The sequence below is a fragment of the Pungitius pungitius genome, chromosome 19 (genome assembly GCF_949316345.1).
Source record: "Pungitius pungitius chromosome 19, fPunPun2.1, whole genome shotgun sequence".
In the NCBI taxonomy this organism is placed as follows: Eukaryota; Metazoa; Chordata; class Actinopteri; order Perciformes; family Gasterosteidae; genus Pungitius; species Pungitius pungitius.
The window spans coordinates 3,413,198-3,428,321 of record NC_084918.1 but is presented as its reverse complement, the minus strand read 5'-3'; the positions used below and the strand labels follow the sequence as shown (position 1 = coordinate 3,428,321).

Genomic DNA, 15,124 nt, shown 5'->3' with positions numbered 1-15,124 from the left:
ACATCTGTCATTATAGAAGCACAAGCAAAACCAGGCAAAAAAAAACGATCTAAATGATCAAATTCCTGCAAATTCACGGATAGAAATCTTCAATAAAACCTGTGAAACCTCAAAGATATTTCCCGTGACTGCAGGCCTCATTCCTGCCCAGCGGGCCATTAGATGGACATTAAACAGACGATTCAGATCTTCAATCAAATAGTCAATGAAATGGACTATTAGTTCTCTCATACCACTTTTCTGTCAAAAGTGAAGCTATGTAGAGGAGATGATGAGCTTAGCTTAGCGTAATGACTGGAAACTAGAGAGGAGTAAACTTTTGTTTGACACAAACATGTTGGTGAGCTTTATTGATAATCTTTAGACAGCGCTAGGCCAGCCTTCATTCAGTCTTTATGCTAAGCTAAGTTAACATTTTGTCCGTACTTCAGCAGGACTCTGTTCTCATTGCAACATGCCTGGCAGAGGCCTAATGTACAGCAGTTGTTCCATTTATTATTTGCAACTGTGCTATGAAATCTAATTGAAGCCGCAGGAATGCTCTTATTTCTCCATTACGTTACAGTCCATTAGGACGATGTTCTCGGCTTTCTCCTGCTGAACAACGCACGGGAAATAGGAGCCAATTCAGGGAGTGGGTGGGGCGGTGTAGTTGGAGAGCAGCCCTGGTGTGCGAGAGTGTGTGTGTGTGTGTGTGTGTGTGTGTGTGTGTGTGTGTGCTGCCTTATTTAGAGGCCAAAATGCAGTGACAATCCGTCATGGCTGCCTGAAGTACAGTGTCACCCTGTCACATCATCGCACACCTGACTCCACGTCACCCCGACTTCAAAACGCCACAAGGAACCAATTTATTACCTCATTTATATACCCACATACACGGTGGGAGTGTATTCCCTGGATAAGTGACGCTGCCAACACAACACAACACAGAGCAACACAAACCCTGGAGTCATTCCTGTAGGACTGGTGATCCACATTAAGACACAATGGAGGTGCTTGTGGCGTGATGAGTGAGGCACACCAGCTAACACTTGATATTTTTGTTTTTTGGACAGAGAGAGATGTATTTCTTTGTATCCAAAAACAAGGAAGTATTGGTAGGGGACCGCGTTTATGTCCCCACATCGGACAGTAATACCAGACAGGCCTGTTTAAATGTTCATTTTAAGATAGTAGAAGATAGAAGTATATTATTGCAACAAAGAGTATACACAACTGTGAATTCCCTGCATCGTGCATCCTGTCCATCTAAGCCGCCTCCAACATGTTGCATGCAAAGTGGACACACACCCTCTTCCTTTGCGTCGGCAGCAGAGTTTTGTCTCTGCTGCGGGATTATCTGAGCATGTAAAACCCCTGATAGACACTTACACAACGGACTAACCACTGGAAATAATGCACACTTCATCAAGGACTGCTTACCATCATTGAAATCATTTGCATGCATCGTTGTCTTAGCACGCACATCTGCATAAGGAGTTGCCCTAAATAAAACATCCTGATTTACATCTACAGCATTTCCTGACTTAGACAGGAAATAACACATCAATATGTCGGTCCGAGCACATGATGCCAAGGAGGATAAAACCAATTTTGGTCTGAAGACAAAGATCAGAGATAGATTGGTCACGCAAGAACGTGCAACACAATATCCGCTGAGCTCATTAAGCGTGGTGAAGAGTCTGCACCGCTTTCATGCACACAAACGTCATCCCTTCACCCCGGGCACCAACCCCGTCACTGCTGTTGCCATAGAAACGTGAATCGTTTTACGAGAAGGCGGTATGCGGACTAGTGCGGCCTTACCTATGAAGGGGATTGAATCCAGGGAGTCGTCCAGGTCGTTGGAGCCGGACCTCAGGCGCGTGTCTCCGAGCCTCCTGAGATGCATCTCCTTGAAGCTGTCATTCGAGGTCCTGCACATGGCTCCGTCTGCGGAGCCTGCCTTCACCAGTGGCGGCGTCCTGCGAGTCACTCCTCCCTGGTTGTCATTAAGAGCCAGCACGTAGGACGGAGGGCGGATGTGGGGGGGTCCGGAGTTTTTGTCCCTTCTTAGGATGACGACTGTCGCGTCCGGTCCTTCTACGCCTTCCGACAGACCGCCGTTTAGCCGCGGGAGGGCGCCGGTAGAACTGGACATTTCTCGGGCTCTTGGCTTTTGGGTGACAGCTCCATTTGAGGTGGAGGAACCAGAGGAAGAAGCAGCGGCAACTACTGCACTTTGTAGTTGTTTCTGCAAAGGCAGTTTGGAGGAGGCACCGGAGCAAGACGAGGACCTGGCCGCCAACCCAGCCTCCGACCTGCTCTCCATTCTCAGACTTTCCGCCCGGCCCCTGAGAGGGGACGAGTAGCCCAGGTGGTTGCCCACGATGTTGGCTCTTTGGTCTTGAAGAGGGTCTGCGGCTCTTGTGCAGGATAAGGCAGGCGAAGGTTCGGAGGCGGCGTTTTTAACAGCCAGGCGCGACGGCCTCATTATGACCCCGTCCGCCCTCGACGTTAGCGCAGTGTCCGTCGAGAATTTGGTAAACACAGGAGCGGAGTTTGACAATCCACCTCCTCGCCCGGTGAGACTCCTGTTCAGGTGGGGCAAAGCTCTCGGGCCTGTCCCCTGCCTGCTGGCTCTGGCTTCCTCGCCCCGACACAGCATCAGCCGGTCCTCCAGCACCACCCGGTCTCCGCGCGCCGCTGGTTCCCCCGCCCGCTGCCCCAGGTGGTCGCAGGACCGCGCCCGAGGTTCCGGGACTCCGGCGGGGCTGGAGAAAGGCAGAGCGTCCTCGGAAGCACTCCGCGGCCAACTTACGCCCGCCGCCGTCCTCGCGCCTCCGCCGCCGAGCCTCTCTTGGGAGACGCTACGCAGCGAAGCCCCCGCGGCGCCTTTGCTCCTTGGATCCACCGCGCGTTCGTTGGAGGTGCTCCTCCACCTCGCCTGAGAGCCCGGCGCCCCTCTCTGAGGTGTGCCGGGGGCAGGCGGCGTGCGTTGCTGGGCGTAGGCGGAGGTGGAGTTTGCCGCCGCGCGCAAGCTGTCCAGCCGCTCCTGGATGGTGCGGCAACCGTACGTGTGCAGCCTCTTGGCGTCGATGTAGTCCTTGTAGGTGGTGTAGTTTTTCCAGTCGATGTTCTGGTGCGGGGAGGCGGAGGGGGTTGTGGGAGAGGGGGTGCAGAGGTTGCCGCTGGGCGAGGCGGCGGTGGAGAAGGTGTCCGGTGAGGCAGCCGTGACCCGTACCGCTGGAGACAAAGTGTCCGGACAGGTGGCGCCGGGTCTTGTTGGAGGGGAGCAGGCCGGGCCGTCTGCGGGATGGGACGAGGGGTGCTGTGCCCCCCCAGGTACTGAGTGAATGAGCGGTCTCGCGGCGGCTGAGGATTCTGCTGTGGGGCTGTACCGGTTTTCCTCTGTCCTGTGGCTGGGTCCAGCCCGGGCCACCCGGGACCCCCGGTCCACTGCATCAGGAGACATGGCCACTGTCCTCACGCTCTCACTGCAGACACAGACCACCGTCTGGGACTTGGACGCCTGTGGGGGCGCAGCAGGGGGGGTTTCAGCCCTGTAGCTCTTTTCCCCTCTCCTTCCCGGCCCTTGAGCCGCCCCTGGGGGGCTCTCGGTGACTGCGGCGGGCTCCGATGTCTGAGCCATGCCCGCAGACTTGACTTCTATCCGAGGGTAGCATATGGGAGGGGGCTCGGGGATGTTCTGGGCATTTCCGCTGTACGCATCATTTCCTTTGAGATATGCATCCTGGGAATACGCCTGCAAGAGATTACAGGACATAATGTCACTTTGGGTGAGCAGAGGTCGGGAAGCTGAAATAGATTAAACATTAAACCCCAGGAGAACATCTCCCCCCGAACACGGACAAGGTGCACTGAACAGGAAGTGCTGCGGGAACTACTCTGCAATCAAAGTGCTAAAAGAATCCCAAGACTGTTTCAGGTAGCCGCTCTGCATGATGAATTCACCGCCACATCCCACCCACAACTGCATCTAACTCTGCCCTCACAGCGTGGTTGCTCACATCTTGAGGGTGGAGATTGAATGATAACCCGCCGGTGTCCTTTATTGACTGGAGTTTCTTTGTGAGCTGATTAGATTATCAGCAAGACAAACACGGTTACTGAATTCCCTCAAGTGACAGACAACTGAAATCCGCCGGGCTGTAACAATAAAACAACAGCGTGCTAAAAGTAGACGCGGCGCTTCAGGACTTTTCCTTCCTAAACTAACACGCTCCGCTCCGGTTACATTTTCTCAATCATTTCCCCAGGAGACTGCAAACAAATGCCACGATACAAATGGACGCCTCTGAGAAGAAACAGATGGGATAGAGTGGGGAAACAGGTGAGGTAGCCAGCAAAGCAAATAAGTGGAATGAGAAGACTGGAAAGTTCAGAAACCCCCCACCGCCCCCGCGGAGCCAGCGGCCTCACTCACCTTTGGTACTGGGGAGTTTGCCCTGAGGCAGGACGACAGGATGAACGGGGGACGCCTGTGTCTGCCCTTGGCAGCTAACGCTACATCTGTCAGCATGGCTCCACAGACCTACTCTCACTTGCAGCCGTCTCCTCGACTCACACCTGAACGAATAGCTAGTCGTAGCCCCGCAGACCCCCCCCCCCCCCCCCCGGTGAATGACGGACGACTTCGGAGAAAACTCCAGGTGGCACCCTGAGCATTTTTTAAGGAAATGAAGAGGGAGAGAGCCGAGGTGCTGGACTATAATCGATTGCACTCTACCTGAAGTGTCGGGTTACAACTGAACTGACGGCAAACCTGCGGCTTGGTTCCTCCCTCTGGATTTGCATCCGTCGTGCGGTTAAATAGAAAACAATGTGCTCAAAGGGGAAAGTACGGGGAAAAGTGCCATATCATTTGTTTTTCCAGTGCACACATCATTCCCTCAAGCTGAAACGGCAGTGAAGTAACCTGCAAATCATAAACCACACTATATTATGTATAGATGTAAGGATTTGCAAGCCTCTAGAAAATAAAAGCTCTTATGGTGGCGAGACATGTGATACGAGCCCTGCAGAAGAAGGAAAGTGATTAGTCATGATAGTTGCCCTTCTTACCAGAGCAGTGATGTCCCTGGAAAACTGCAGTCCACAGGTTAGAGAGGGGCAAGCAGAGAGAACAAAAGGGGAATAAAGAGAAGCACACAGGTGAGCATAGAGAAGTGAGACGGGCGTCTCGTCTGGCTTCAGGAAGAAGAAGAAAGAAGCACAGAGGTGAACTTCAGCAATGTGGCTCTCCTTCGCTGACCTGAATGTCTCCTGAGTTGCTCCCTCATCCCCATTATTTCCTCACTTTACCCCCTGTCATCCGCCACCCACCACCAGGCTGCAGTCAAGGTGCATTTGGCTTCCTCTCTCTCTCTCTCTCTCCTTTCATTCACTCTGTCACTCTCACCTGTTCCCTGTGGTGCCTCTCCCCCCTCCGACCCCCCCTCTTTCCGTCGCTCAGTGGCTCCCTCGCTAAAAACGCACAACTCCGAGCCTCCTTCATCCTCTCCCTGGTCCGTGAGACGCTGCTCTGTCTGTCGCACGGTCACTTTGGGGTGAGCATAAGAGACGCCCTGTGTGAGCCGAGAGGAGTCAGCTGACACCCCCCTCTGGAAGTGAGAGGGCTCGGCGTCTCCCAAAAACACCAGGCAGAGACACCCCCGTTCATACTTATTCTCCTCGTATGAAGAAGGATGGGACGGTGTGTGTGTGTGTGTAAGTTCTGACATTTAAGGAAATGGCTCGATTGTGATTCTCACACACTTTTCAAAGTGAGAAACTAATCATATTGGAACAGAAATGTTTGCCATTTAAAAAATACATCTTGTATTCCACTTTCCCTCAAGGAGAAACCCATAAATGATACTAAGAAACTATAAAGTAATGCGATTCCTAATTGACATTAAATTGAACTTTTTCTCAAAAAGGAGGTAGAGACAATTGCTTCATTGAAACCCCTCAGCCTTGTGAGGCTTCAGACTCATTCCAAAACGCCAAAAGCATGTTTCTGTGGCTTTTTGTTTTTAGCTCGGGCCAGGCTAACAAGCTATGTGTGGAATTTAGCAAAACAGCGGGATCCGACTGGGATCTCTGGCTCCCGAGCGGCGCTGCTTTATCGTCTGCGGGGCCCTGAAGCCTGACTGCTGGCGCGGGCCGGCTGTTTGCATCACCGAGCTGTGGCATGAAGTCTTGCTCCGCTACTTCTGCCGGAGGCTTTAACCCAAACCGGGCCGAGAACCAGACAACCAGGCGGTTCATGTCGGCCCCCGCTGGTCCAGATGGGGGACGGGCGAGTGGGTGCGAGGACTCAACCGCAGGTGTGACCATCACAATTACCTCGAAAGTCACGCTGCGGCGCTTTAAGCGTCAGGCCTTAGTGTGACCACATCGCAAAAGGTTTTCGACGGCATTATCACTCTTTCAAACAGTGCCGTCTGGTAATCGCAGTGCAATAAAGCTTATCTGCTGCGGTACGCCGGTCAACACTCGCTCTCTTTGTTCACGAGTCGGACTCCAGTCCGGCGTGACTCAGAGGGGAGCGCCGCTCGCCAAAAGGTGAGCATTCAGATCGTGAAAGAAGAATATGAATATTTATCTCTGTGTTGAGTACGGAGCGGGAGGTCAGGCTGGCTTAGCTGGAGTTGAACTTGTTGGTGTCTGGATTTTGACATTTTCTCTGCCTGTAAAGAGCCGGTTTTAAAATACATTGGAATTGCAAGCAAACTGATTATGAATGTTTCGAAACTGCTTCGAAATGATAACTGGTCTGGTAAAAAAAACGCATGCTTTTCTGCCGTAAAAGTCAAAGCATTCTTAAGCACACATGAAATATTTAGTGATGAATGCTTACCAGCTGCAAAATGTCCTCATCCTTTGGCATCACACAGAGTTCCAGTGAGGCATCGCTGATAGTGGGAGTGGGGGGGGGGGGGAATAACGAACATGAGAGAAGGAGAGAGACAGAAACCATTATGACGCACAGGGCTCAAACTGACCCAAAGTTGAACTCTTCTTAAAATGAATCCTACTATTAAATGTGGAATGTGGCTAATCGTACCTGTTCTGGATCAAAGCTATCACTTGCGAGTAGGTCTTTCCAATGATGCTCTCCCCGTTCACCTTGACTATCCGGTCCCCTGGAGAGGATGGGGGGGAGGGGGGGGGGGGATATATCAAAAACCTGCTCTTCAGTGCTGACAGAACCATGAGAAATAAACCAAAGTGATCCGACTTCAGTCACTGTGGTTATCGACCAAAGGAAAGCACTCGGAAGCAGCCGCGTCCAGCACAAACACACCTCATCAAAGGGAGAATACCAATACGTGTTTATTTGAAGGACCTAATGTGAAGATCCATGTCCATTCAAGCTTTGTGAAGATAGCCATCTTACAGGAAGAGAGGCGAGGTGAGTTTTTTTGGGGAGAAACCAGATAATTGTGGGAACACTGCACTCCCTTATCCCAGGAGAGAAGAGCCAGCAGATAAAAGCAGACGGTTTAGACCACTTAACACTTCCTGTAACACGGAGGGCTGATCTGGCCATGACGCTGACGGAGGGAGCAGGTTTTCACCCCCCAAGGGACCTCAAGTATTTCTGTTTTATTTCCTCGCTGCTTAAAAGCAGACGTGATTCACGAGTCAATAAGGCAGAAAGTAAGTGGGAGAGGGAATCACAGAGAGGTTGGAATAACACAGTGCATGTTACACTTTGTTCAGCCTCCCACGAAACACCCATCTGTTATTCTGTAACTCGTATCTGTTTGGCCTGGCGGGGTACGAGGAAGTGGAATCACCGACGGTGCAAACGTGAAGAAATCTTGGCATCGGACGGCGCTTTGAGTTGAAATGTAAGAACACGACGAGGTAATTGGAAGATCGGCCGGTCATCAGAAGCAATGCAGCGCTCTTCATAGAGACTCTGTGTGTGTGTGTGCGCGTACCTGTACAGAGTCCAGCTCCGTGGGCGGGGCCTCCCTCCTTCACTTGCTTGACGAAAATGGTGTCCATTGGCTCCAGACGGTTCCGCTGTCGCCCTGGCAACAAGAGAGCACATGCACCGAGGCGATTGGTCTCACACACACGCAGACAGTGTGGCAGAGAGGCAGAGAGAGCGAGGCCAGTATGCACTGCCTCCGTTACACCCCCCCACTCCCGCGTAGATATAGAAATATGACACATAGATAGATGGAACCGGAAGAAAGAACATGCAAAACTTGTTAAAGTTACTATTCAAGGTTCCGTAACTGCAACACTTTTTTTCCTCGCTTCTTTGGAGAAAAGTGTGAGGCGAGTGAAAAGTTGCAGGATAATGTCAAATGTAAGAATTTCTTAAAACCTTATATGGCATCAACAAAAACCCACTGATCTTCAACTAATTGTTTCAGCCCCGAAAGATAATTTCTCAGCAAAGTGCCTTATCCTCAACTCTAATCAGATGTTGGTAGTCTGTGAGACGGTTCTATGAAACCACACTGGGGAATATGATCCCCGTACATCTCCAACACTACTGATGCTATCTTCCTCGTGCTACTACATGCTTCCCTCCCCGAATACGTCGTCCACGTCGACTCCACGCGGCCGTGGGACGTGCCCCGAGCTGCGAGGGGAGGCCGTGGGACGTCGGGTCGTGCTGCGAGTCAGAGCCAGAATCGGGGCTGCTGTCGGGCTCGTGTCTGAACTGGTTTGGGTTCACGTTGCTGCTGAAATGCCGCCTTGTCAAAATCGCTCGGCTGCTTCCCCCCAGTGGCCCAAAACGTTACTGCGGACGAGTGCGGCTCAACGTGCCGGTTCAGAGGGACACCGTCCAATAAAAGTCAAGAGCACATAAAGTGAGTTTAAACAAACACTCCTACAGTAAAAGAGTCCAGCGTCACCAAAGGCTTTCTACAAAACAAAAGGTCACAGGTTTGACCCCCATCACAGGGGACCTGCCCTGAGGAAGTGTAACATGGTGTTCCTCTTTCGCTGTGAAGTCAGTGTCAAACACACTCTCGGTTTGACAGATGTTAAGCACAGCTGCAGGCCTCCTCCTCCGCCAGTAGAAGGCAGTGCAGCACATGTTGTGCACCTTCTGAGTGAAGAACAGTATCAGACTACTAATACTACTACATACTACTACTACTAATACATGACAAAAGCTTTTTTTACACGCGTACAAAGAGAAATAAATAAATAAGTGCTGTTGCAGGCCGTCACAGAACATGATGAAAAATATACGTGTAATGTTACTGACACACTGTAGATATTAACAAAGCCCCCCCCCCCGGGTACTCGGTATAGTCCCAATCACGAGCCAATCTCACAGAGCTCCAACTCTGCTGCACAAATTGGATTTCTGGAAGTCTCCGTGGCACGCAGCTGGATGAACCGGATTAAAAAACTCTAGCTATTATTATTGTTTTGTTTTTGCTCCCAACTGTTTCACCAATGCTTCGGCTACTGTGTGGATGCAATGCACCCGCATGCCTCACAATGGACTCCGGGTGGGGGAGTGGGGGCCAATGTTTTCGGCCCTTTATTCACACCACATCTGTTTTAGTAAGCAGGTGCTTGAGGCAGATCTCGGCCTAAAATTACATGTGAATAACAGCAGGTGTTTTGTTCGAACCACAGTAGATCACCACGTCCACGCCGCTCTGTAGGACTTTTTGTAGGCTTCTAGCGAGTCAAACTGTATTTAATACACATTGCCTTTTCCTTTGCACAAATCCATTTTACAAAATGCAAAGGTGGCTTCACCTTTTTTAACTTCCTGCTGAAACATTTGACTGTAAAAAGCAACAAATGGACCCGAGTGAGTCTGGCATCTGGATGCAAGCATTACAGATGTGCTTCTTGGCGCTGAGGAGAGGAGGTCCGCTCTCAGCAGAGGAGGACCGGGTATGCGCTGTGATGGCTATCGGTGTCAGCTCTCCTCCAGCAGAGAAATATGAACATGGGAGGCATATCAATGGAGGCACAGCGTGTTCCCGCATAGTGTGGGAAGGTCAACGCTCAAGTACATGTTACATAAATCCATAAAGTCCAACTCCCTTCCAAAGAGGTTGTGCACACTGAAGAAATCCTGCTCGGAGAAACCGGACCGCTCGATGGCGTCAGGAAAACGCAGAGTGCAACTCGCTGTCGGTCTCCCCCCCGTTCCCGTGAAGAGGAACCCTTCCAAGCGCAACTCTGCTCGGGAGGCCTGAACACTGCTAACACGAGATGCCTGGCCTCCAGGAAACACGCAATAAACCCACATCCACGACCTCCGGGTCAACCTCAAAGGCCCCGTCTACACAGGCTGCCGAGTCAGCAGTTTGTCCTCACGTGTAAGCATGTTTATAGCATGTTCCACACAGCAGTCACAAAGAAAATCCTATATATGGCCCGAATGATCTTTTTGGGGACCTGCATCAAACAGCAAAGAGGTCTGAAAACAATACTTAAAGCTTATACATGTTGTCTTTTATCAAGCAAATGTCATGAGACATGTGAAGAAGAATTCATATTTGCTCATTAAATAGTTCATCATCAATGAGGCAAACGGTAGAAAGACTGCGTGTCATGTGGAAAGATATCAAGGACACAAGAATGTGTAAAACCCAGCAGCGCTGCATTCCTGGAGGGTAAGGATCATTTCAAAATAAGTCATTTCCTGGACTGTAACGCTGCTGACCTGAAAGACACACGGCTGACCTACATCACAACACACACACACACACACACACACACACAAAACCAGTGTTTTTACAGCACAGACAGGAAGCCGAGAACTTTCCGTCCTCTTTTTTCTCTATGAATTCCAAATACCAAAAGAGAGGATATACCGACCACGCCAAAAAAAAATGGTGTTTTGTTTCTGTGAATTGAAACTTTGTGGGAGGGAGCTAAAGTTCAACTGAGGCAACAAGTGACCAACATCTGGAACCTGCTGATTTCAGCCCAAAATACAGCCTCTTGCTTCAGGGCAACTGTCTGTGAAGCTGCAGGGTGGCAAACCAGCGGCGTGGTGAGCTGTCACTTGTTCCCCGTCTTAATCGGTCCAATAAAAAGGCAGAAATTCCCCCACAAAAAAGTCTATAAAACAAAAAAAAAAGAAACTTTACCGCAGGGAATAAATGCTGGATTGTGTTTGGATATTTGCCTAAAAAGCTTTTATGACTTCAGTCTTAATGTTCATCGGAGTCAACAAGTTGTCAGATTTACAACTACTGACGCTCGAGATAAAAGTGACTAAATGAAATCAGAGAGAGATCTCGATTTGGGGAGTTCAGTGTCAGAGATCACGGGGGGGGGGGGGCACAGATGGAGAAAGAAATGCACAGGCGGTTAGAGACAAATGGTTGGAGCGGGCTTAGTTAGAGAAGGTGGGGCCGTGAAAAGCCCACCGGAGAGACCCGGGAAATTCTGTTTGCTTGTGCTGCCTTACGCCCCTCTGCAGGCTTTATGGGAACCAACTCAAATCGGAAAAAATGGAAACAAAGCAGAGAAAAAAGTGTCTCACGTTGAGTGAAAAACAAATATTTAAACAGATGGAGACGGTTTCCTGGTGTTGCAGAGGCACCGCGGATTCATAAGCATAGCGCGTAACAACCCCCCCCCCCCCCCCCCCCCCACGCCCCCCCTCACGCCTTGATCAGACTTCACCCTTCGACGCGCTGCTGACATGTGCAGCTGGAGAGAAGGAGACACGCGAGGAGGGAGGGAGGAAGAGAGGAAGTGAGATAGAGGAGGAAGATCTGGTATGTAGACAACCGCTGTGAAAGGAAATAAACCCATCCGATCTCCACACACACACACACACACACACACACACAGTCTGCACTGTGTTGTTGTTTACGTTTGTGTACCTGTGTATCTGCGCTGATGTGTGTGTGTGTGTGTGTGTCCAGGTTTTCTGGTGTGTTTCCAGCAACAATACCCAAGCTAGTCAAAACACGTGGCCTGCACCCCACCTAACCCCCCCCCCTCTCCAAACACCAACAGCATCACACACACTGGCCCAGAGTCAAGTCAATAAACGGCAGTGCATAGCGCTGTGGGTGGGGAGGGGGTTGGGGGGTCACAGAGCTGCAGAATGCAAATCTTTTGAATGTAACAAACAACACGACGCGTTGGATGTTTTATCTCAATCATCTGCGTGTCTCTCCGTGGTATTTCCTGAGGGCTCCGGGGGGCTTCGGGGCGGGGGACGTGACCGGCAGCGTGCCGGGTGGTCACATGGTAACAATAACAACTCGCAGGCGGCGTCAGAGGGAAATGACACCAGAGCCAAACGTCCGCCAGCTCAAACCCGCCAGCACTCGGCTGCTTTCGTCCCGGCTTCAACGCGTCGGAGCGTTTGAGGAATCAAAGGAAGAACTTCACTCGTCTCCTCCACTGAAACGTCACTTTTTGGTTGAGCAATATATTATTGCTCTAAACATTGTTCAGAGAGTGGTTTCTATCGTTCCATTATGTAACCTTCATGAGGGATCATGCGAGTATTGGATTGCCTTTACTTTCAGCTCGGTGTGTGTTTTATAAACAGTGAGGATCCCTGGGAGCCAGAGTCAGATTGGTAGTTGGACACAAATTACAAACAGCATCAGACCGGTCATCCAAAATCCTGTAATTAGGAGACCAACTGGCTGCAGTCGTAAACAGAACAGAACAGAACAGGCACGGGGTGTGTTTAACTCTGAGGCTTTTTCAGCTCAGATCAACAAAATGATAACGTGACCTTCTTGATTTTAGCATTTTTCACATTTGTTTTGTTTTTAGTATTAAATTGTTTATTTCAATATTCCAACTATGACTTTATACGATTGTCCTGTGCTTCTAAAAAAAAAAACATCTCCTATTCTGGTGTCATTTGGTTCTCATTGCCATTGTATCAGCTGGTGCCCCCCCCCCCACCTGTCAACACCATCCCCTCTGCAGAGAGGAAGGGAGTTATGAGAGGCTGGGGGGGGGGGGGGGCGGAGGGGGGCACTTGCATCTATTCGACGCCTCTCATCCGCTCAGCCGGGACTTCTTCTCCCAACCGCACGTGGCTCTTTTTTAACGGCTTGACGTTGGTCTCGGACGAGGCGGGTGGACGCGCGGGGGTTAAACAAGGGTGTGGGGGGAGGGGTTTGAGGAATGTGACACCAAGGGCCAAGAGGGATGATGAGGGACACTTACAGGAATCTCTCAATTTCCCGTTGGGAGGCGGTCAAGAGAGAGAGAGAGAGAGAGTTATTCCAAAGCCCGGCGCTCACCCTGCTCTGACCCCGGACCCTTCCCCTCCCCTGTCCACTCATGCCATAACCCTTCCCCGAATCACACCTGGTAGAGCTTTGGCTTCGTAACAAGCCAAACAACCAGCCGGTGACCGTAATCCCCTCCCCGTTATTACAAACACAAAACGTAGCGGATTCTGCCAAAAAGGTATCAGCTTGTTTTTCAAAAAAAGAAACGTGGAGGAAAACACTGAGTTCACGTGAGAAAATACCATCGAGGTGAAGTGGATGTTTATTCAAACAAGAGAACCGAAGACCTTTGTGTTGCTGTTCAGTCTCCGTGCACGTTTCCCGGTGCACAGATGCATTCTGGGACACAGGACGGACAAGCAGCCGACATTGTTTACATCCCAGGGTCAAATAAGAATATTTATGAAGCTGCCAGTCGGACTGACAGCGCTTATGTTCAGACCCATCTCTCTAAGGAGCAGGAATAAATAACAGTGATGAGATGTCGATCTTAATTTGATCTCTATTTGGGGGATGCGAACGGTTTGTGTGTCATTCTTATTCCAACACCTGAGGTTCCAGATCACAGATGCATGCAGGGAATTCCCAAGAGAGGAAATGAACACTCACCTCGGCTGCCATTGTCTTCATCCTGGAAGAGACAGAAAATAGATCAGGATCATTTGTGATGAGATTCTCTTATTTCATACGTTTATATCACATGGAAAAAAATCCATTGATCATTTGAGTTATTAACATTCACTATAAAATGCACTGATGTGAGCATCTAAAAAAACATTGTCCAGCTTTTCTATTCCATATAGCCAGACATTTAATATATTTGGGTTTTCAACTATTGTTCAGGCAAAAGCAAGTTGAAGACATGACCTCTGACCTTAACCACAAACAGTTGCTCCTAACTCAGTTTTAAGAAGAGGGGACGTCGATACATAAATAACTGTTAGCCGCTGGCATATCCCTGTTTGTGTTCGACATTTTATAATCTAACAATTCAATTGATGTTCGTCACTGGAATAAATCTTGTGGTGCGAAGGATTAGATTATCCACAGAAAAGCGTTTATTATCCATTGACACTATTAAAACTGTTGTGGTAAAATCCACAGGAGGGGACATAGAATCCTGTGTTGGTGGGGTTTTTTCTCGTCTTCCTCAACACATTAAAAAACGCAATTTCCCTCCGAGTGCCAGTTGGAATCGGCCCACTCAGTGACACATGCGCTCCACGTAGCCTTAAAGTCTCCCTGCTCTCCCAGAGCTTTCCTTAAGACGCCGTGACCCTCCTCCAGCTAACCCCAATACCCTCCAACTGCGATTAATCAGGAGCTCCACTCCACAAAGTAATTACAATGAAATGGATCAGGAGGGGGTTACAGCGAGTGTGACCTGACGGACATCAAGTTTATTATATCAAATAATTATTATAATATTTCCCAGAATCCCGTCTTATTTTAAGAAGGCCGACGGTGACTCAAGACAGTCGGCTCAAAGTCAAGACAAAATGTAGTTTGAGTTGTGTAGTTTTAAATATATGTCTCAGATGTAATTACATGACTAAATGAGAATAATGCCCACGCGTCAGCAGACTAAAAGTGTTTGGAGTTAAATTTCCTCCCTTCATTTTGCATCAAAAGCTTCTTAGATGGGATCCACATTTCTGTTTTATCGTGAGTTCCACTTCAGTTCACAAACTTTCATATCCTCCCATCACTCCACAGCGGGATCGCAGAGCATGCGTCCCACCCCACGCTGGACTTATTGACCCAAACAACACGGTGAAACCCGCGGAGGCCTCCGGGAGAGACTATCTATCGCTTCAGTTACACAAATGTCTTCAAACCCAAACTGTCGTGCCGCAGATTCCCTTTCAGCATGCAGAAAGGGAGCCAAAGGCTACAAACAGCAGAACCACTGCTGG

The 15,124-nt window shown here is 49.8% G+C and overlaps 1 protein-coding gene across 4 annotated transcripts in view; it reads right to left on the bottom strand.

Moving 5' to 3' along the window:
- Nucleotides 1-15,124, bottom strand: part of LOC119198375 (rho GTPase-activating protein 21) — a 50,203-nt gene that overhangs the window by 9,854 nt on the left and 25,225 nt on the right. For 3 of the 4 annotated variants that reach the window (XM_037455437.2, XM_037455439.2, XM_037455438.2), the window contains 6 exons: nucleotides 13,818-13,839; nucleotides 7,935-8,027; nucleotides 7,052-7,130; nucleotides 6,845-6,899; nucleotides 5,065-5,088; nucleotides 1,807-3,745 (listed from right to left, as the gene is read on the bottom strand). In XM_037455437.2, coding sequence (XP_037311334.2) covers nucleotides 1,807-3,745; nucleotides 5,065-5,088; nucleotides 6,845-6,899; nucleotides 7,052-7,130; nucleotides 7,935-8,027; nucleotides 13,818-13,839 — 2,212 coding nt within the window. The remainder of the gene's footprint in view (nucleotides 1-1,806; nucleotides 3,746-5,064; nucleotides 5,089-6,844; nucleotides 6,900-7,051; nucleotides 7,131-7,934; nucleotides 8,028-13,817; nucleotides 13,840-15,124) is intronic. The other variant, XM_037455440.2, reaches the window with a different exon arrangement.